The 22,291-nt window shown below is 42.4% G+C and overlaps 3 protein-coding genes across 3 annotated transcripts in view; 1 reads left to right on the top strand and 2 right to left on the bottom strand.

Annotated features, from left to right (window-relative positions):
• The window catches only part of PEX1 (peroxisomal biogenesis factor 1), a 43,916-nt gene extending 37,550 nt beyond the window's left edge, over nt 1-6,366 (bottom strand). Inside the window, 1 exon segment of the mRNA XM_020987413.2 lies at nt 6,154-6,366. Coding sequence (XP_020843072.1) covers nt 6,154-6,285 — 132 coding nt within the window. The 5' untranslated portion in view covers nt 6,286-6,366.
• A 186-nt stretch (nt 6,367-6,552) lies between these two features.
• RBM48 (RNA binding motif protein 48) lies at nt 6,553-17,688 on the top strand. The gene is given in 6 exon segments (XM_020987414.2): nt 6,553-6,680; nt 6,682-6,723; nt 9,760-9,950; nt 11,502-11,647; nt 12,583-13,172; nt 17,464-17,688. Coding segments are annotated over 6 exon segments (1,125 nt in total). The 5' UTR covers nt 6,553-6,611; the 3' UTR covers nt 17,551-17,688.
• The window catches only part of LOC110209156 (calaxin-like), a 26,917-nt gene continuing 22,266 nt past the window's right edge, over nt 17,641-22,291 (bottom strand). Inside the window, exons 5-6 of the mRNA XM_020987417.2 lie at nt 18,980-19,084; nt 17,641-17,968 (exon numbers count right to left, since the gene is read on the bottom strand). Coding sequence (XP_020843076.1) covers nt 17,909-17,968; nt 18,980-19,084 — 165 coding nt within the window. The 3' untranslated portion in view covers nt 17,641-17,908. The remainder of the gene's footprint in view (nt 17,969-18,979; nt 19,085-22,291) is intronic.

The following is a 22,291-nucleotide window of genomic DNA, read 5'->3' as shown; positions in this document are numbered from 1 at the left end:
CCTGATCTTAACCCAGGAAGAACCCCTGCTCCCCTGCAGCCTCAAATGCTAGTGTTCCTCTTGGCCCTGGAATTGTGACCAAGGTCTCTGCTCTTTTGTGACCAATTACAAGTGCTCCTTTCCCTCTGGTGCTGCAATCTAGAACTGCTTATGGGCAACAGAGTTCCCAGTCAGTGACAGCTGTGTCCAACACCAGCAAAGGGCCCTCTGTTAAGCCTTTCTGACCAATTGTCTGACCCCTTACTATCTCTGGGCTGAGAGCTCCTCAAGCTGCTGCTGAGGCTGTGGCAGCTATCTCCAGGGCCCAGCAATGGTGCTCCTGTTGAATGTACTGCCTGGTGCTCACCCCAGTAATACAGCCCTCTCCTGTGGACCTCCTAAGTTGTGTAAGGCTGTGTTGTTGTGTAAAGGCTATCCTTTGTTGGCTCTGCTGCTCCAAAATTTCACTTAAGGAGTTACTTTAAATTTGTTTGGAGGGGAATGTTGGGTGAGTTCACCTGGGACCTGGCCTATATTCTGCCATCCTGGCTCCCCCTAGTATGATCCTTTCTAAGTATTCACATAACTGCAGCTTGGGACAACGGGTCTTTTAATAATTAACTCAGACAGGTTTAGTATTAGTCACAGATTTATTCATTAGTATCAATAAACAGAGACAAAAAATAGGTATCTTTCCTTTCTTGTCCTATCAGACCAAATCTTGAAGGATATGTTGATCATCTATGGGCAGCATGAATATCAATTTTACACTTAAAATTGTACAGATCTAAATCATTATTGATTTAGATTTTTCTAATCACAAATTATTTCAATTCATAATTTCTTGTAAAAATGATATTCATCTACTCTGATTTGTTTTACTTTTCAGACTTAAAATATTAAAATAAAAGTTTTTGGCTTGGGGTTTTATTTCAACCTTTCCCTTGAAAGCACTCTCTTCAGTTCAGATTTCTATTTCAACTTTTCCCTTCTTTTCTTCCCTGTTCACACCTTCATTCCTCTCCCAGCTCTGTTGACTCTTTAGACTTTCTTCTCCACCATGCCCCAGCAGACTCCCCATCCGGGCACAAAGTATTTTCGAGAGAAAAGTTGGAATGATGAATGGAAAGTGAATAAGATTCTGCCATACAATGTAAGGTATAACAGCAATGATAAAAGGAAATCCAATGAAGGAGAGAATTTCAGAATGTGAAACAAACTTGAAAAGTTGTGCTTTTCAAAGTTGACTTACTCTCATTTTCCCCCTTTCCTTATTCTCTGCAGAGGCTTAAATGAGAACAGCAGGCCCGGGGTCATTATCTTTAAGTGGAATGATGAACCCAAACTTCAAGAAAAAGCAAAGGTCCATTATGGAAAGAAACTTCTCCAATCTGTTGCCCAGTCCTATCATTTCTCCTTATGCAGTATTTTTCTTCTATGTTCTCTTTTCTCCACTCTTACAGTCACCCTCTGGTGCAAATCTTCATTACCTCCCACCTGGAACGTAGCAATCACCTTCTGGTTGGTCTCCCCAGCTCCAATCTCTCCCCACTCTAATCCATCCTACACTCACTTGCCGAAGTGATTTATCTAAAGTGAAGGAAGATCACATCACCACAGACCTCCCTCCTCCAACACCTTCCACACATCCCTACATATATTCAATAAACTCGAGAGGCTAATCCTATTACTTTCATGATCAAATACAAACTCTTCTGTTTGGCTTTTAAAATCCTTCACAACCAAGTTCTTTCCTACTTTTCCAATCTTCTTACACTTTATCACCCTCCACAGAATTTACGATCCAGTGACACCAACCTGCTTATTGCTTTCTGAACATTCCATCTCCTGATTACATGCTTTGATGGTTACACTCCAGGCCCATAATGCTATCTCCTCATCACCTCTACCTTCATGTTGTCTCCTTTAGAATGTGAGCTCCCTGAAGGCGTGAATTTTGTATCCCCGGCATTAGCACAGTGCCTGGCACATAGTGTTTAATATATACTTACTGACTACATGGACTATGACTTCTGGAGATCCCTAAGTGTAATGGATCTAAGAACACAGTTGAACTCAAGTTTTTCTGAATCCAGGCCCCACACTATCCACTGCGCCACCTAAACTTAAGCACAGGTACTAAAAGGCAGAGGCAAGAGTTAAACCTTGGTTCTGTCACTCTAAATCAACTGCTTTTCATGTTGTTCCAAGTTGCCTTTGCCTGCAACAGGGATGTGGGCCACTACTAGAAGCTTATAAATAGGAGAAATATCTCTCATACCTTGGGGCACCAGTAACCAGCACGAATTACTAGCACAATCTCCTTCAGCATTTGTGAGAACTCAAAGGGAGGCCCTTGGTACTATTCCAGCTGCTGCTAGGAGAACTAGTAAGGCTTAAGTTGTGAATCTGAGCAGGATTATGTACCACACTCTAGTTTTACATAATGCTTTTGGTAAAATGCAAGGTGAGCTCTGTTCTTGAAATTTGGTGATAACAGCAATCTTATCTCCAGTATACTTCCTGCAAGGAGTCAGAATTTTTTTTTGGGGGGGGTAGTGTTTCTCCTTCTACATCAGTACAGACTTAGGAAATTCAACATTTTCTGTAAGCATATTTATTCTGAGGCACTATGAAAGACACTAAGATGACTATTACAGTTCTTGCCCTCAAAGTGCCTCTAGCAATGGTTCGTAACTATTCTGATTGGAAATCTATGAAAACAGAATTTGAAGGCAATGTGCTAGGGACACAAAGAAAATACAGGGCACTGCCCCAAAAGTTTTAATGAAGATTTAGAATCTTAATGCAGATTTAAGCTATGAAAGATTAAAAGCTTTAAGTTACTGAAGCTTAAAACTGAACTAAGACTTTTGGGATATCCTGTATATAACTCAAAGATTACTTTTTTTTTTGCTTTTAGGCAATTGGGGTTAAGTGACTTGCCCAGGGTCACACAGCTAGTAAGTGTCAAGTGCTTGGTCTGAGGCCAAATTTGAACTCAGGTCCTCCTGACTTCAGGGCCGGTGCTCTATCCACTACGCCACCTAGCTGCCCAAAGATTACTTCTAAAAAGCTTACAATCTACTACTCCCAGCTCATACAATAGGCCAGTAGTTCTCAAAGTGTAGTCTAGGACTCAAGAGTCTCTAAAACCAATTCCAAAAAACTAAGTTCATCAACCTGTGAGGTCAAAACTATTTTCATAATAATATTGCCGTTCTATTTTCTGATAAGGCAAACATAGAGATAACCAATGTAAACAAAAGCTCTTAGGGGAGGGGTTCTCAATATTTTTTAAGACTATAAAGAGAGACACAACATGGCAGCAGTGGCGGCGAAGGTCAGAATGGCAGGGTTGAGGCGGGTGGCCTTGACGATGTGTCTGGGCACTCAGTGGTCGCCCCGGGAGCTCTTGGCTCCGGCCCAGCTGTACCACAAGAAGGTGGCTGACCATTACAAGAATCCCAGAAATGTAAGGTCCTTTGACAAGAAATTCAAAAAACGCTGGCACTGGGTTGGTGGGAACGTTATGAAATTACAGATCCATGTGGATGAAAAAGGGAAGCTCTTGTTCTCCAATAAAAGATAGTCATGGTCACATAGTCACAAAAGATAGTGATAATCACGCACAAGGTCCTATTCTCATAGAAGTTCTAACTCTAATCTAATCCATCCCCAGCAAACAGCCAGCTTCTGTTCTCAGTCTTTGGGCTTATTTCTGTACCCATCCCTCCCCTCGAGGCCTGCTGTAGCTGGAGATTGTAAATTGTGTGAGCTGCGTCACTGCATCTGTTCCCAAGAAGGACACAAAAGATGGAAGAACAGAATGGCTTTCATTGGAAGGGGCAACTCTCATTTAGTACTTAACTGCACCTGAGTTGGGTTTGGGGAAAAGAGCCATTGCTACAGATTACTTTGGTAGAAATGTTTGAGAGAACCATTACTGTACATAAAACAAATCTTCTATATATATACACATACACATATACATGATATAATAAAACTTCAAGAATTCACCTGTCCTCAAACAAAAAAAAACACTATAAAGAGATCCTGAGCCTAAAAAGTTTCAGAAACCCCTGCTTTAGACTATTTGAGGGCAAAAACTGTTATCTTCATCTTTGTATCTTCCACAGTGCTTCACTATAAATAATCAACATTCAAATGTGCAGACTGAAGTGAAAGAATTTGCTGAATGCTAAGACCTCACACAGGATAGCTCTAGGTTTTTTCCTTTTCTTTGTGGCTTTTTTTCCCTTTCTATCTTAATCTAATTCACCACTTCCACGGCTAGAAGGTACATTTACAGATTCCTGAGTCAATCCTTCTGCCTGTCCTAAGGAGCATATTTATACTGCCAATGTATTTGCATCTTCATAGTACAGTTGCAGGTGTTTAAATGACAAAATCACAGAAATTCTCTGAAATTCAGGGTTGGAAGAAACCACTGAAGCCATTTAGTGTAACCAAGACCTATACAGAAATCGTCTCTACGATAGCCCCAATAAGTGATTTATCTGAAGAATCATAATGAGAGGGAATCTACTACTTCCCTACACAGCCAATTCTACTTTGGGGTAACTAATTTTGGGAGTTTTTCCTTACATCACTATTGTCATTTTTCAAATGCAGACTTTGAGATGTGACTGGTAGAGTTTTTATTTGATCAACATTGATATATATTTTTTCAAATGAGTTACAAAGGGCTTAACCAGTCAGGAAAGGCAGGAATTGACTGAAGAAGATGATTAAGGTGAAGGCTCCCTACTTCATGACATTATTTGGGAGCACAACCAGTAAGCATTAAATAGAATATAAACGTGTTATATTATAGTTACATATTTATATAGTATAATACATAAATGTGAGTTCATGCATTATAATATATAAACACAAATTTATTATAAATACATGGATGTAAATTTATATTAAATATAGAATATGGGCAGCCAGGTGACATAGAAAGATATCCTCAGGAGTTCAAATCTGGCTTCAGACACTTACTAGCTGTGTGACCCTGGGCAAGTCACTTAAGCCTGTTTGCCTCAGTTTCCTCATATGTTAAATGAGCTGAAGAAGGAAATGGCCAACCACTCCAGTACCTTTGCCAAGAAAACCTCAAATGGGGTCATGAAGAATAAATTTAGCAAACATAATAAGTATAATAATATATTAAATATAGACTTTTAAACACACAATACACACAGGATTACAAAGGAAACCGTTTATATTGAAATACAGTTACCAAAACATATTTCTCCAATATTCAGGAAGGCCTGCTTTCTTTAGAACTAACCAGGTGGTGCAGCAGATAGAGCTGGACCTAGTGTCAGGAAGACACTGAGTTAGAATCTTGCTGGACAAGTGATTTAATCTGTCGGCTTCAGTTTCCTCATGTGTAAAATACAGATAATAATAATAATAATAACGACATCTTCCTCCCAGGGTGGTCGAGAATGTCAAAGGGATATTTGTAAAGCACTCTGACAACCTCTCCCTGCTGTAAGTAACGGGCCCGCTGCCAAGCTGCATCTGAGCAGAGAAATTACACACGAAGGGTTCCCCGTACCCGTGCAACGGCAGGTCTAGACCAAAAAAGCAGCGAGCCTAAAATGCACCTCCAAGAGCTCCCCAGGGACGCCACGGCAGGGCCGGCTGGCTGTCTGTCGGGAGCCTGTCACCTACGTGCCCAGGCAGGCTGCGCAGCACAGGGACCGCAGCGAGAAACCAGGTCACTGGCAAGCACGGAGCCCCCAAAGGGCCAGGCCTCCTGGAAATGGGACGGCCACGTCGGCAGCCCTCAGCAGGGCCCCGAGCGCCTGGTAGTGACCTTGGAAGCCAAACGCGTCTCACGCCGCAGGGGAGGAAACGTGCTCGGCCTGTCAGCCGGGTCACGGGCTTTCGGGATGCGCCCCTCGAGCGCCACGCCCCGGGATGAACGCCGGGAATACAAATTAGGGCAGAAAACCTCAAAGAGCGGCCCTGACAAGCGGACCCAAGGCCGCACCACTGCCGGAGGCGGGATGAGAACCCGGGACATTCCTAACCCCAATTTCGCGCCTCCAGGAGGCTCCAGCGGCTCAGGCCGAGCCGCCCAGCCTCGGAGGCCCTTCCCGTCAGGCCCCGCGACGGGGGGGGGGGCGCAACCTGGAGACCGACGGAGCGCATTACCTGCTGGAGGTGCAGCTGGGCCGCCAGCGCCCGCGGCAGGTGGAGGAAGCAGTCGCGGGCGTGGGAGAAGGCGACGGTGACGGCCGCGACCCCTCCAGCCCCGGCGCCCTCGAGGCGGCCGCTGCCCCACATCGCGAGCGAGCGAGCGAGCCAGAGACTGGCGGGGCCGAGCGCCGATCCGCGCCAGACAGGCGACGTCGAGCGCCGAGAGGCTCGATTGACAGCCGCTACCCCGGCAGGCTCCTCTCCCGAGCGTCGCGAGGGGCCGGGACCACCGAGCCTCGTTACCGCGCCAACCAGAAGACGGTGCCTTCTCACCCTCTCCGCATGCGTCAACGAGCGTCATCGGCGCTCGAGCCAATCCCAGGACATTCCTGCCTGCCGCGCTCTCTGATAGGACGAGAGGGTTGAGACCAGGCGGAAACAGCTGACTTGGAAGGAGGAAGGAGGCGGAAAGGATGGCGGACGGTGGAGGGCAGCTGGGTGGCTATTACCCTCACCATGCGCAACGGGCTGTTTGTGACTCGCCGGGCCAAGTATCGGGAGGGGCGGAGGCCCCGCGCCGTTAAGGTGAGAGAGAAGCCGGGCGGCTTAGATGCGCCCCCCCGGGCACCCAGCCTTCTTCCGGCCAGGAGCGCCCTAAAAGGCTTAGGTAGTGGTTACATGTGCAGACAGCGGGGCTGCTGTGTTCGGCTGCGGTGGCCGGGGTGTGGAAGAGGAAGCCGGCACGGAGGAGTCTGCCCCTGCCACGGTCGCCAGCCGGTATTCCGCCCCGGCGAACCTCCCTAACTTGCTGGGGCCGCTTTACCGAGCGTTTGCCTCATCCTCGCAGCCCGGAGAGGGGAGGGCAGGCGTCAGCACTGTTGTTCCCGGTTTGTGGATGAAGAAACGGAGTCCCAGAGAACTCCAGAGAGATTGTTCACAAGGTCCCACTGCTAGGAAGCCTCCTTGTCGGGATTCGAAGCCGGGTTTCAAACACTCCCCCACCCCCACCTCCCTGCGAGAATGACAATTTCAGAGTTGGACGGGACCTCGCGGACCATGTGGTCCAGCCTCTCCAGGAAGGAATCCTCACTATAACACACCCAACTAGTGGCCATTTACCTTTTTCCTGAAGACCCCACTCTACCTTGGGCAAGCCGCTCCCGTTGTTAGGAAGTATCAAGCCTAATTTTGCAACTCCCACCCATTGATTCTACTTTTTCTCCCTTGAACCAAACAGAACAAATCTAATCCTTTTACATGACAGCTCCTTAAATACTTGAACACCGATGTCCAGTCAGTCACTAAACATTTACATTAAGCCTACTATGTGCCACTGTGCTAAGCGCTGGGGATACAAAGAAAGGTAAAAGTCCCTGTTTTCAGGAAATTCACAGTGTATTGGCTGTGATAACATACAAACAAATGTGTACAAACCTACTGGATAAATTAGAGATATCTCTAATTGATCAAAGGATCAAGAAAGGCTTCCCGTAGAAGGTGAGATTTAGCCGGGACTTGAAGGAAGTTGGGAGGCACGAATGAGAAGGGAGAGCATTATTAGTGTTTTTCTTCTCAGCACCATTTTTCAGTGATGCTCAGATCCTCTCACTGCTTTCTAGACGAAAGCAAAAACAGTCCAAGGAGAAGTGTGAAGAATAGGTGTGTAAAGATAAACTTCCCCTTTTACTATGGCAAAAGATCCAGAGTCCATTAGTATGTTGAAAATCTCAGACCTCTAGAAACAAAGTAGACCTATCATTGATTGAGGAATAGGCAAACAAATTGTGCTGCATAAATGTGATGGACTGTTACTATGCTGTAAAACATGAATGACTACAGAGAGGCATGGGAAGATGTGAACAGAGGCAGAGTGAAGTAAGCAGAACCAGGAAGATATGCCAATTGACTACAACATTTATAAATGGAAAGAACATCCTTTAAGTACTGTGAAATTATAATGACCAAGCTTAGCCTCAAAAAAGAGAGACCATACCCTTCATTGCAGAGGTGGGTGTAGGGACACTACATATAGTGTCCTACTTTTTCAATGTGCTGGTTAGGTTTACTAAACTCTTTTTGTTCTGTATTGCATGGGATTGTTCCCAAAGAGGAAAAAGAAGAAAGGGATATGTTGGAAAATGTAGGTGTTATACAAGCAAAATACATCAATAAAGTTTTATTTTAAAGAAAACCTACAGATTGTAATTATTCATGTTTTAGATTTATAGAGTGCTTTCTTTTCAAGGGCTCAGATTGAACTATGGATTCAGTTTTTCAAATGAAGGAAATTATCTTGAGTCTAGTATAACATGGATAATTGAGATTCATAGATAACTCATCATCCCCATTGTAAATCTTCAGTCTAAAGACAAGTGTTTGCAGATTTATTTCTGTTAAACCAGAGGTTCTTAAACATTTTTGTATAATGGACCCTTTTAGCAGTTAGGTGAAGCCTTTGGAGCCTACATTCACGATCAAAGGAAATGCTAAATTTCAACTACAAGTTAGTAACAAAATAAAGATGCAAATTTTTTTCCCACCCAAGTTCACAAGTCTCCAAAACTTATTCCATGAAGTATCAGGCTAAGAACCTTTGTGCTAAACTAATAGAGTGGAGCCTGCTTTTGTTTAAAGACCTTCTGGTGTAGCAGTTGAACATCACATTGGAAAGCAGGATATCTGACCTTACTCTGTCTTAGGAGAGTCTTTATCTTAGCTATGTGACCCAACACCTTCCTTGGGTCTCAATTTCCTCTTCTGTGAGGTGAAGCAGTTGACTGGATAGATTCTAAAGGCTCTTTATACTCTCAAAATAACAGTTTTATTTTATCTCATTTGATTTTAAATAGCCTGCTTAGATTTATGCCAGATGAGTAGTAAAGCATCATGATTATATATGTTAATGCTTGTCTGTTTTTACATACATCACTTGGTCAGTAAGTTAAGTACATTTTAAAACGCTGCATAGAAGGGATTTGTTATTCTGTGGTTGGTCCAAGCATAATAATTGGTAAATTACTTTCAAGGCTGGACTCTGGCCTGGTTAGACCTTATCGTGAGAATTTTAGTTACCACATGAGGAAGATAAATTGAACTGTGACCAAAGGAATGTGAGTGGGATAGTGAAGGAACTGGACATTATGTCATGTAAGGATTGGCTGAAGAAACCGAAGATAGCCTGAAGAAGAGAAGATTGGGAGGGGGAGGGGGAGGAAGAGGGGCAGGAGCAATGTAATATGGTAGCTGTTTTCTGCTACTTCAAGGCCTGCTGCCATTTGGGGGAGGAATTTTGCTGACCCCAAAGGGCAGAACTAGAAGCGATGGGTAGAAGTAAGAGTGAGGCAGATCTTAGTTCCATATGAGGAGAGTTTTCCTTACAGCCGTGTCCTAAAGTGAAATGATCTGCCTCAGAAACGCAAGTGAGTTCCCCATAGCTATAGGCCTCTAAAAGAGATTGGAAGATCACGCATCAGAGGTGCCGTGGAGGAGATTCCTACTTTGGTGTGGGTTGGATCAGATGGCCCTTGAGTTCCCTTCTAACTCAGAGATTCTGTGATAAATGCAAGGGCAGAGCTATTTAAGAAAACATGAAAAACATGAATACATCTGTATTTCCTTTAGGTTTACACAGTCAATTTGGAATCTCGGTATTTAATCATTCAAGGAGTTCCAGCAGTGGGAGTTATGAAGGAGCTGATGGAGCAGTTTGCATTATTTGGTGCTATTGAACAGTATAATGCTCTAGACGAGTATCCAGCAGAAGAATTTACAGAAGTGTATCTAATTAAATTCCAAAAGTTACAAAGTGCAAGGTAATGTGGGTGCCCGTCAGCATTCTTTCTCTTTATCACCACCCTAGCCCAAGACTTAGCTTTGTTCACACTTAGGTTACCCCAAAATCCTCTACTTTTAGGTTCAGTTTAAGATTGGTTTTCTCTACAAAGCTCTCCCCAGTTTCAGTTCACAGTAAGCTTTCTCTTCTCTGATTCCCAGTAGCACTGAGAATCTATATCACACATTCTCAGACTTTATGCTACCTTGTATAATCTACTTATTTCAAATATATGTTTTGTCTCAGCACTTAGCACAGTACCTGACACAAAGTAGGTACTTGATTGATTGTCCAAACGTATGAGATCCAGAGCCATTTTTCTACTACTTTTGCATCCCCCATAGTGATGGGCAAAGAGAAGGTACTTAATAATTTTTTTAAGATATCCTTCCCATTTTTTTTTTTTAGGCAATTGGGGTTAAGTGACTTGCCCAGGTCACACAGCTAGTAAGTGTCAGGTGTTTGGTCTGAGGCTGGATTTGAACTCAGGTCCTCCTGACTTCAGGGCCAGTGCTCTATCCACTGCGCCACCTAGCTGCCCCTACTCATTTTCTTGATATATTTTTATATATTGTATTTTTTTATATTGTATTTTTCCAGTTAATAATTTTAAAAGTTAGCTCTTCCTTAAAATATAGCATCTTTATCCTGTTATTTGAGGACCTGGAGGTCCCAACTACCTCTCTAGCTTTACTCATACCCCTCAGTCATAGGATCATAAATTTAGAGCTGGAAGGCAGCTCAGAAGCTATCTGGCCAGACTCTAATTTTAAGAATAGGAAACTATATCTCTGAGAGATTAAGAGATTGTGCTGTAGTGTTGTGGCAAGCACATCAGAGTCACTGGGCCAGGGGCTGCACACCTGGGGCTGCTCATTTAGGACTTTTAGAACTTGGTACGAGTCTCTTCACTTCCATTTCTTTGTCAAATGAGGGTTGGAGTAGAGTAGTCCCTGAAGTCCTTTCCAGCTCTAAATCTTCACGTATGATCTAAATTCATTCTGTACAGAGAGAAGATTTATTCCATGACCACAGATTATACCTCAGTCTACCCAGCTGTGTCAATATGTGCCATTGGTGCAAGAAAGACTGGAAGAGAGAATGTGAAAGGATTATTGCAAACCCAGCATGTTTAGAAAAACAACTCCCACATTTTTGTTGTCCTGTTATGCCTGACTTTGTGCGTTCCCAGGGACCATAGCACGCCAGGCCCTTCTATCCGCCACTATCTCCTGAAGTTTCTCCGAGCTCCTGTTCATTGCTTCCATGATGCTATCCATTCAGCTCATCCTCTGGCATCCTCTTTTCCTTTTGCCTTCAATCTTTCCCAGCATCAGTGATTGATTCTAGGTCAACCCACAGGTTCATCTTCATTTAGAAGCAAGCATATTTAATGTAAGGATCATTCAGAAACTGCAGAATTTGAGAATCTCAAAAGTTTGCTTTTGTCAGTGAATTTTAAGCTACTTGATTATATTGTCAATTTTGGTGAATCTGAATTAATACACTCTACCCTCTCATTTCTGTTTAGGATAGCCAAAAGAAAATTGGATGAGCGGAGTTTTTTTGGTGGTTTGCTTCATGTGTGCTATGCTCCAGAATTTGAAACAGTACAAGAAACCAGAGAGAAACTACAGGAGAGGCGACGATATATAGCAAGAACAACTGGGGTTAAAGGTATGCTTTGATGATCTCATTTTTACTTTTAATAATAGCTTGAGTCAGTGGGTGCCAATCCCTGCTTATTTGGCAAGTGTGTCCACCTTTGCCTGGCAGCTGGCTGCATGAGAAGATGCCCTGCCTGGTGTTCTTGATTGACCTCCTCAGCCGCTTAGAGTAGAATCAGGGGTGTCTGAGTGGTCAGGATGGACTGTATCCTGACGAGAGCAGCCAGAAGAAGGATCTGTATTTCCCACGTACTGTATTTCTAGGAATCATCTTTGGCTCGTCTCTTTTCCTCAAACCCAGTCAGTTGCCCAAGTCTTACCTCCACAACATATCTTGCAACTTCCTCTTGCTCTTTCCTCTCACCTGGACTATTATAAAAACTTCTGAACTGGTTTTCTGCCTTCAGTTTCTTTGCCTTCTAATCCATCCTCATATCATATAATCGTTAAAATAATCTGCCTGGTACACAGACATATTCTGTTCTTAAAATTGTAAATTCTTTAGCCTGGAATTTCATGCCCTTTGAAATATGTCCTAATTTCACACTCTTCTCCTTCATTTATTCTGTGTTCTAGCCAAATTGAAATACTTGCTGTTCCTAGATCTATTTCTTCATTTCCCAGCTTCTCTACATCTGCTCATACTTTGCTCACCCTTGATTGACAAAATCGTTTTCTTCCTTAAAGGCCCAGTCAAATGCCACCAATTCCATGAAGCCTTCCCTAGCTGAAAGTGGCCTTTCCCTTCTCATATCTTCCTGGAGCAATTTGCTTGGCTACTTCCTGTCCATCAGATTTATGAATTAAGGGGGAATATGTGCTAGACCATTAGGACATGTCGATGGGAAAGCTCATCTGTTAACATTTTCTTGCATTTCATAAACATATTGCATGTTTTTCAAAATGACTAAAATAATAAATTAACTCTGATTTTTTCTTTTAAAGTTTTAGAAGATAAAGTCCAACCACTGACAAAGAAAAAACTATATACAGAACATACAGTTACAAAAGATTGCAGAAATGACTTTGAATCAAAGGCATCTGAATTTTGTGCAACCCCTTCAACGACTTGTACTGAGAATCCATGGAATTCTCATCCTAACTCTCGGAATTCAACTCCATATCATGTCTCATCCAACTATGTAGCTTCCCAATCAGGAGAGCTGTTAGAGGGAACATTGATCTCTCCTCAGCACGACAGAAACTATAACAAAACCACATCAGGTTGTAACCAGAATAACTCTTTGATTCAGAGTATAAAGACAGAAATGCCTAAAACTTCATTAGACTATCTTGGACCACCAAGGGTTATTCCCTTTAATAATGGGATTGCTAGATTCATGCCTCGAACAACTCAACTGCAAGAGCGAAAGCGGAGAAGAGAAGAAGACCGTAAACTTGGAACTTTTCTTGAAACAAGCTCAAGAAATAAAGAAGTTATTATTGGGCCACAGCTACCAGAAATCCCCAAAGTGGATATGGAGGATGAGTCTTTAAATATGTCAGCTAATTTAATCCGGAATAAACTTCAGGAGGTATGTACATTTTTGAAAGAGTATTTCATTTGTTAAACCTTAAAAGCGACTCAGAAGAGCATCATCTGTGGCTTTTAGTAAGCTGTGTTATTCACGTTTTACATTTGTGGAAGGCTTTCCCTTCAAACCACACTGATTCTTAACAAAGTAGTCCAGTATAAGACTGAAACATTTTTGCTTTTCTGTCAATCCTTGCTTTAAAAACATTGGAGTGATTATTTTACTATTTAGCTTAATAAACTTAAAGAACATTTTAAAAAAGTGTTTTACCTCAAAATTCATTTTTTTGTTTTAACTTATATGTTGCCTCTAGCCTCTTCTTGAAAGGGGGAGAAGAAACCCTATAAGGAACAAGAAGGAACCTGTCTCTAAGGACTGGACCTGTAGGTCTACTTGTAGATTTTAGAATTCTTTCACATTTAACCCTTTAATTCTTTTTATGCTTGGGTAGGTGGTCTCTGTAGATCTTAGCCAATGTTGGCATAGTTTAAAAAGGAGTATGGATGATAAAACTTCATTTTGTTTTGTTTGAATTACTTATCACTGGTTTCTTCCCTGCTGTCTATAAGAATCACCATATTTCCCCCATCCTTAAAAAACCTTCTCCTAACACACCTTCTTCTCACACCATCATCTTCTTCCTGCACTTTCAGAGCCAAACTCCTGGAAACAGCTCTATTTTTTTGCCTGCAATACTTCACCTCCTACTCATTTTCAGCCCCTTGCAATCTGACTTTTGAAACCACCTAAATTTTCTAAATTTCAAGGTCACCAGTGATCTCTTGGTCTTTTCTCAATCCTAGTCTTTCTTGACTTCTTTTGCAGACTTTGAAACTGACCACTTCTTTCTTATGGATACACTGTTTGTGATATTATTGTGATCGCTAGCAGCGTGTTTTCTTCTTGTTTGTGCTTCTTACCTGTCAGACTGCTTAATTCTCTATCTTCCTTGCTGAATCATCATCTATGACCTATCCCCAAGTGTAGGTATAAATCCCAAGGCTCTCTTTCTTTCTCTTGGACCCCCTCCTTTCAGTTAACAGGTCTTAAGCATTTAGTGGGTTTCAGGTACTCCACTGGACCCTGGGGAGACAAAGGCAGTGAAATAACCCCTGGCTGCAAAAAGTTTACATTCTACTAGAAGAAACAAAGTGTGCAGATATAAGTAAAAATAAATATAAGGTTAACTGGGGGTGAGAGGGAGGGCCCTTAGCAGCTGAAGAGATCCAGAGCCAACTCTTGTTGAAGGTAATGCTTGAGGTGACCTTTGAAGAAAGCTAGGGATCGAGAGACCAAGGAGGGCATGGGGGCAGCCAAGTTCAAAGACATGGAGATGTTACCTTGGCAACTGAAGGATGGATTGGAGAAGAGGGAGATTTGAGGCAGAGAGGACAATTAGGAGACTATGGCAGTGGTTCAGTCAAGAGGTGATAAGGGCGTGAGCAGGGCTATGGCCACATGAATGGGGAGAAGGGGACAAATGCAAGAGTTGTAGAGGTAGAATCAACAAGATTTGGCAGCCAATGGGTTACAAGGAAGAGGAAAGAGTCCAGGATGACCAGAAGAATGGTGATACTCTTGACGGGCAAGGTGAAGTGTGGAAAAGGTGTGGGCTTTTAGAGGAAAGCTAGTGAATTGTGTTTTGGACATGATGACTTGAGATTTCCTCTCACTTGGATCTTCTTGATTCCAGGCCCAGTGCTCTCTCCTCTGCCTCACCAACAATCTCTGATTAGAGAAGGACAGATGCCCCAGTTTAGAGTCTACACTGAGTGAACTTGACAGTTCCTAGGAAAATTCTAGAACATATGATTTTTTTTTTGGTGAGGCAGTTGGGGTTAAGTGATTTGCCCAGGGTCCCACAGCTAGTAAGTTTCAAGTGTGTGAACTTGGGTCCTCCTGACTCCAAGGCTGGAGACTCTATCTACTGTGCCACCTAGCTGCCCCAGACATATGATTTTTAAAATTCACTTTTATTTTCACATCCACCTAATCTGCCTCCCTCTCCACCTTCCCTATTCCACTGAAAATGCAGAAAGAACAAACCTTTATAAACACATGTACAGTCAAGCAAAACAAATCCCCACATTGGCTCGTCAAAAACAGATGTGCCTCCATCCATATTCAAGTCCATTACTTCTCTCTGGAATTGGGCTTGGTCATCACTTCGATCAGTGTTCCAAAGTCTTTCAGAGTCATCTGTTTTTACATCATTGTTGTTACTGTAGAACATACTATTAAAGGGATGATTCCTGAATATCCAGAAGAGGAGACGATGATCACAAAGAGAATCGCATCATCAAGAACTGGTAGGCGAGTGTCTTGCATGTGGTGGGTACCCTGCAAAGTCACATAATTAAACAAAGCAGTTCATGCCAGATTAGCTACATTTCCTTTTAGATGGGGATTTGATGGAGCTCCCGAATGCCATAGAAATCATTCACCTAGATTTTAGGAAACTGTTTGATCCAGTCTTTGATGCTGTCGTGAACAAGATGGAGAGAGTTAGGTTAGCCAATGTCAGAGTGATACAGATTTATGAATGGCTGGGCCCAAGAGTAGTAACTAATAGTTCAGTTACGTTGAAGAAGGAGGCTGTTCAGGGAGTGCCTTAGAGGCACTCTGGCTTTGTGCCCTTTATGTCTTTATCAGTGATTGGGATAACAGTGCCTAGCATGCTTCTCAAATTTTCAGATAACAGGTAGGAAGGAATACATTGGATCAGTCAGTGTCCTTCCAAAATCCAGACAGTCTGGGACATTACACTGAATCTAATAAGAGGAAATTGAATACAGATAAATACAATTGGGTTCCAAAAAAATCAAGTTCCTAATGCCAGATGAGGAAGCAGAGGTCTGAAAAAAAGATCTGGGGATGTTAGTGAACTGCAGTCAATGTGAGTCAAATTTCATAGTCAAAAACCTAATGCAGTCTTAGAGTACATTAGAATGATAGCTGTAGAACTGTCCAATCCAGTCATTTTACAGTAAGTGGCTCAGTCAGGATTTGAACCCAGGTCCATTGACTTCAGGTACTCCACAGTCAATACTCTTTTCCTTATGCCACACTGCTTCCCAGTAAAAGAGGTGTAGTTGTCTCGGACTAGGAAGGCTGTAGTCCTCCTGTATTCTGCCCTGGTCAGAGCACTTTTGGAATGTGTTCAGTTCTAGGGGCCATATTTTAGGAAGGACATTGATTTAAGCCAAAGACTGTCCACACAAGGATGACCATATGAGGATTAATTGAAGAAAATCAATGTATTTAGACTGGAAAAGAGAAGGTGTATTGGGCATGAAGTCCTCGAAGTGTTCATGTGGAAGAATGATTTGGCTTTCTTTGCTTGGCTCCAGAACAGGGGCAGATGGAGAGAGGGCAGTTGTGCTCCCAGGGGGCATGGGCTGCCCTCGAAGGATGGTGGGGGTTGTTTCTCACTCGAAGTTTACAAGGAAAGGAGCAATGATTCTTTGAGTGGTTGTTGAGATGAGTTGAGCAAGACGTCTTCTTGGTTCCTTCCCAGCTCTTATGCGATCAAGTTATTTAGAAGAGGGTCTGTTTAATGAGGAGATTTATGAAACCTCAGGGAAAAACAGGACAGTGTTGGGAAATGAGAGAACAAACCCTGCGTACATTTTCCCAAATATATTAGTGGGGTATTTTTAAGCACCTGGATAAAAAGAGTGGATAGAAGGAAGTGTAATTTTTTCCCCCTTAGATTTTCCTGTGTCCCCTCATCCTCCCACCTGTCCCTTGGTGGGTCTTTGTTCCTCTAAACATACCAAGCATGAAAACTTGGAGCAAACCAAGTCATACACATAGAAATTGAAGTTGATTTTTGTGATCTTCAACTAACAAAATGACTTTACAGTTAACAGAATTCCTACATTTCTGTCTTCCCCCAGATTTCCAGTTCTTCCGTCTGTGTTCTCATCAGTTTCTCCTGTACTCCACAATTAGCAGGAGCACTAGAAGTAGCATTAGTGGTTTGGTGTAGGGGGATCTCCAGTAAGAAAATATCCTCTGTTTCCTCTACCTCACTAAATTAATCAATCAATCAAACAGATTTCTCTGAAACTTTCCAAGGAAATGTGTTCCATCTCTTTGTGGGTCAACAGTGTTCCTCTGCTATCCTATTTCTCTTCTTTGAACTCCACTCCACTTCACCTAAAGTGTATGGCAAAGAGGATGGAGCGAAGTTGTGTTTGCTGTACTTCCCTCTAGAACTTCATTAACATGTGCGCCAAATAAAAAGGAGCAGGAAGAAAATAATTCTTTGTGTTTTCTTTTTCACTAGGTAAGTTCTTCCCAGCCAACACCTTCAGAGGACAAGCTGGAAGATACATGTAAAAGTCGTCCATTAAAACAAAGAAGAAGAATATAGAAGACAATACATCTTGAAATCAACATCTTACCTTTTCCAAAAAAGATCACTGAAGTTATTTAAATTTAAGACTTTTATTATTGTTGCTGTTTTATATTTGTATATCCTTTGAACATTAAAGTAAATGATTTAATCTCATCTTTGAAACTGGAGTCCTATTTGTATTTGCTGAGACATAAATGTCTTATTTTTGTTTATTTTAAAAATAGAGACACTCCATTATTTTCACATTTATTATGCTTCTCTGGCTTAAAATAACAAACTACTCATGTATATAAATGCCTAGTATGATTAATAATATACTGTTTAAAGCAGTCAGGATACAATTTTGATTTGTGTTTGCCCAGGCTTCAGCTGTTTACAGTTGAAATTCATTGTTTATGTCTTTGAATACCAGAGTTTCAAATTCAAGACACTTCTGGAAAACAAAATGGACCATAACTGAATGTGTTAGGATATACAGTGTTGCAGTTTAACAAGTGACTCATTGAAATATTAATTTTGCTAAAATTTTAATTTTTCCCACTTTTCCTTGTAGCCAGACCTAGTTTAGAGAGAAAAAGACTTGAGCTACAGTTGGAAAGAAGTTGGTGGTGGACAGCTGATAGACTATTCAAAAACCATCTTTAAGACAAGCCATCAAGTCTTCCAGATTTCTTACCCTGTCGTCCCCACACTGTCTTTAACTTTGAGGTCCTTGTTTTGGACCAGACCTAAGATTTCCTCATATAGGGAGCTCCCCATGAGGCAGTTCCTCTAACAGTGCCAGTCGGCAGGCACTAGCTCTGCCATTTAGAGCCCTAAAGAGTAGCCAGGGGTACTACTGGGTTAAAAGACTTGTTCGCTCATCTGAGGTCAGTCACATTTGAACTCAGGTCCTCTGGACTTCAGGGCCGGTGCTCTACCCACTGTGCCACTTAGCTGCCCCTGAACCTAGCTTAATAGCGCCATGCTAAGCTTTTTACCCACAGTGCTCTCCTGCTCTTACAGTTACTTTGTATCCCTTACTTGATTCTCTTGAGTTCCCCTCATCCCCAGCATAATGTCATCTCCCTGAGGGCAGGGACTGCTTTCTTTCTGTTTCTGTATCCCCATTTCCTAGTAATGTCTTGAATACAGTAGGCACTCACTGACTGCTTGTTGAATTGAATATATTCTTCCTATAGTTAAAGGGGATTCTTTGCAAAGAACTGGGAGTTTAATGGAGCCTGCATTCCTCCCATAGGTTAACTCAAGTTCCTTCAGAGCAGGTTCTAGGTAGGAGGAATATGGCTGCCATATTCAATGCAAAGGACAAAGGGATTTTATTGGAGGAAGTGGCCTGCTAGGGGCACTTTCTTGGGTCTTTGTGGGTGTGGGCTACTTATTCTAGTTCCCCTCTTCTCGGGTAGGTTTATGGCATGCCTTAAGGGGGATGGTTTGTTAGTACCTCAATTTTTGGTAAACATGGGCCAAAGACCTCCAACAAAAGCCGGTCTTTTTTTACAGCTCGTTCAAAGTCTTCATAAGACAGCTTCCCATCATTATCACAATCCTAGGAAGGAAGATGAGCATTTCTTAGCATATCATCATTATTTAAGTGAACCTTTTATAGCATTTTAAGGTTTACTTTACAGGTATTTCATTTTATCCTTACGACAACCCTCAGAGATAGGCGCTTTTAGAAGAAACGAAAGCAGACAGAGATTTAGTGATTTGCCCCTGGTCACACAGCTAGCACATAGATACGGTCAAATTTGAACTCGGGTCATCCAGGCCCAGCACTCTCCACCATACCTTCCCATCACTCCCCTTCAGTCCTCAATGAGTACCTGGCTCACAATTCTTTCTCCAAATCTTGCCCTCATACTTGGGAGGGCTTTAGCACATATATTGACTCTCCCTCAAAAACCCTAACTATTCAGTGCCTCAACCTACTCCCCTCCCATGAGCTCACTCCTCCATCCAACCTCAGCCATACACAAAGATCATCATACCCTTGACAGTGTTATCGCCCACAAATGTACCACCTCCATGTTCAAGAATTCCAAAATCCCCTTAGCTGGCCATACTCCATTGACTTTTCACCTCTCCCTCTGCCTACCTTATATAACCCTACTCTTCTTCCTCACCGGGACGTCCAGTCCCTTGACCCTTTATTTCTCTTCCAGGTAATCTCCCCTGCACTGGCACCTTCTCTTCTCCTTGTCTTGACTCCTGGGTGAACCAGTTCAACTGTACCCTCTCTTCTTCTCTTGGGTCCCTCACTCTCTTATAGTTCTGATTACACCCAGCCAAAGCCTCAGCCTTGTATTATTCCACCATCCATCACCTTCAAGTCTACACACAGGCTGCTGAAATAAGGTAGAGAAAACCATGGAATTGTTTCAACTAGGTCCTTTACAAATATATGCTGCATAACCTCAACTGAGCCCTCATGCTGCTAGAAAATCCTACTAAACCTGCCCTATCATCTCACTATCCCACTCTCTAAATCTTCTCATCCTTCTCCACACTTCCCATGGCCCCGCCTCCTCCCACTCTCTCAGCTGAGGACCTTGTCTCATCTTTTACAGAAAAAATTGAGACTGCTCCCCATGAACTCTCCTTTTCCCTCTTTCTCGTCTCCTGTAACTCAGGTGCTTTCTGCCACTCTCTCCTCCTTCACCCCTGTCTCACATGATGAGCTGGCCTTCCTCCTGACCAAGGCTACTCTATCTGTTCAACTGATCCCATCCCACTAGTTCTCTAACAGATTGCCCTTCATGTAATTTTCAGCTTCTCCTCCTGCCTACAAACATGCCTACATCCCCTTTATCCTCAAAATTCCCTCCATTGATCCTTCCACCCTCTCTATCATCCTATATTTCTTCTGCCCTTTGTGGCTAAACTTGAAAAGGCCATCTACAACCAGTGCCTCTCACTGTCTTCTTAACCCCTTAGAGTCTGGCTTCTGACCTTACCATTCCACTGAAACTGCCCTCTCCAGAGTTACCAATGGTTTCTTAGTTGCCCAATTCAGTGGCTTCTCCATGCTTATTCTCCTTGACCTCCCTGCAGCCTTTGACACTGTGGATCACTCTCTCCTCCTTGATACTCTCTTCTCGCCATGATGTCAGGATACCCTCTCTGCTGGTTCTCTTCCTATCTGTCCGATCACTCCTCTATCTCCTCTGCTGAATCCTCCAGATATAACTGTAGAGATCCCTCAGGATTCTATCCTGGGCCCTCTTCTTCCGTCTCCTCAGCTCCCAGAAGCTCCCTGAGGCCAAGGTGTATCTTTGGCCTTTTTGTGTATTGCCTAGGCCAAGCACAGTGCCTGGCACAGGGTAGTAGGCACTTAATAAACATTTATTGGCTAGTAACTATTGTGCTACTCAGATGTGTGTGTGTGTGTGTGTGTGTGTGTGTCTCTCTCTCTCTCTCTCTGTGTATGTATATATAGACACACATATACACACACACATATATATACATATACACATATAGATATATATAATATATGTGTGTATATGTGTGTATATATAAAAATAAGAACTTACATCTAAGTTGAGGTACACAAAGTACATCAAACATATATATGTGTGTGTATGTGTGTACATATGTACATACCCATATACATATGCATGCACACACATATATACATATGTACATATACATATACATGCATACATGAAAGATATATATATTCAGCAGTGATTAACTAACTTTGTAAGGAAAACTACTAACAGTACAACTAATTCAGACTGCTAAAAAAGCTTTTTATCCAGCCTCAGACACTAGCTGTATGACCCTGGGCAAATCACTTAACCTCTGTTTGCCTCAGTTTCCTCAACTGTAAAATGGGGATAATAGCAGTACTTACCTCCCAAGGAGGTTGAGAGAATCTCATGATATAATGTTAATAAAATGCTTAACACAGTGGCTAGTACATAGAAAGTGCTTAATAAGTGCATTGTTTCCTTCTTTCTTATTTAAAAAAAAACTTGGACAGGAGGTTGACTGACATTTGCCTTTGTACTATTTATAAGACTTCACCAAATGAACTGATAAAAGATCACACTATTGTTGGCCACTAAATCACCTTTTATTAAACGGCCAAGTATTTTGGGAGAAGCTACTCTGTTATTTATGCAAAGCTGTGTGTGCCGAGCACATGGAGAGTTACTAAGTATAGGACATGATCCCTTCTTGAAAGAACTTACACCTAGTTGAGGGACACAAAGTACATCAAATAATTAGCAAAACTGTATAATCAAGCTCTAAATTTTATAGTTGGATCAGGAGTTAGATAAGGGAAAGTACAATGTGTGCTAGAATTACAAAAGAAGACCTCGTGGATGAAAAAACACTCTAGGTGGTCCTTAAAACATGAGTAGAATCTGACCAGACAACAGCTGTATGACCCTGGACATGTCACTTAAATCTAAATCTCTCGGTCTCAGTTTCCTTGTCTGAAAAATAAAAGGGCTTCCTACTCTCCATTTGATCCTCAACAACCACCCAGAGAGGCAGATAATATTTCACAGGTGTTTGAATTTGATAGATGAGAATATTGAGGACAAGGTTATTCCCATTTTACAGATGAGAAAGGTTAACAAAGAGTAAGCACCTTGCCAATGCCCACAGCTAGCAAGTGTCAGAGGGAGGATGCAGATCCAGGCTACTCCTGACACCTAGTCCAGCACTCTTTCAACTCTATGCTGCCCCCACAACCCATTTATCAAGATTCATTTAGTGGTAGTGATGTGGAAGAATTGGA

This window comes from Phascolarctos cinereus, unplaced genomic scaffold (genome assembly GCF_003287225.1).
Source record: "Phascolarctos cinereus isolate Bilbo 61053 unplaced genomic scaffold, phaCin_HiC Scaffold_1;HRSCAF=81, whole genome shotgun sequence".
NCBI lineage: Eukaryota > Metazoa > Chordata > Mammalia > Diprotodontia > Phascolarctidae > Phascolarctos > Phascolarctos cinereus.
Note: the sequence above shows the minus strand (reverse complement) of the source record. Positions and strands in the feature narration are given on the sequence as shown.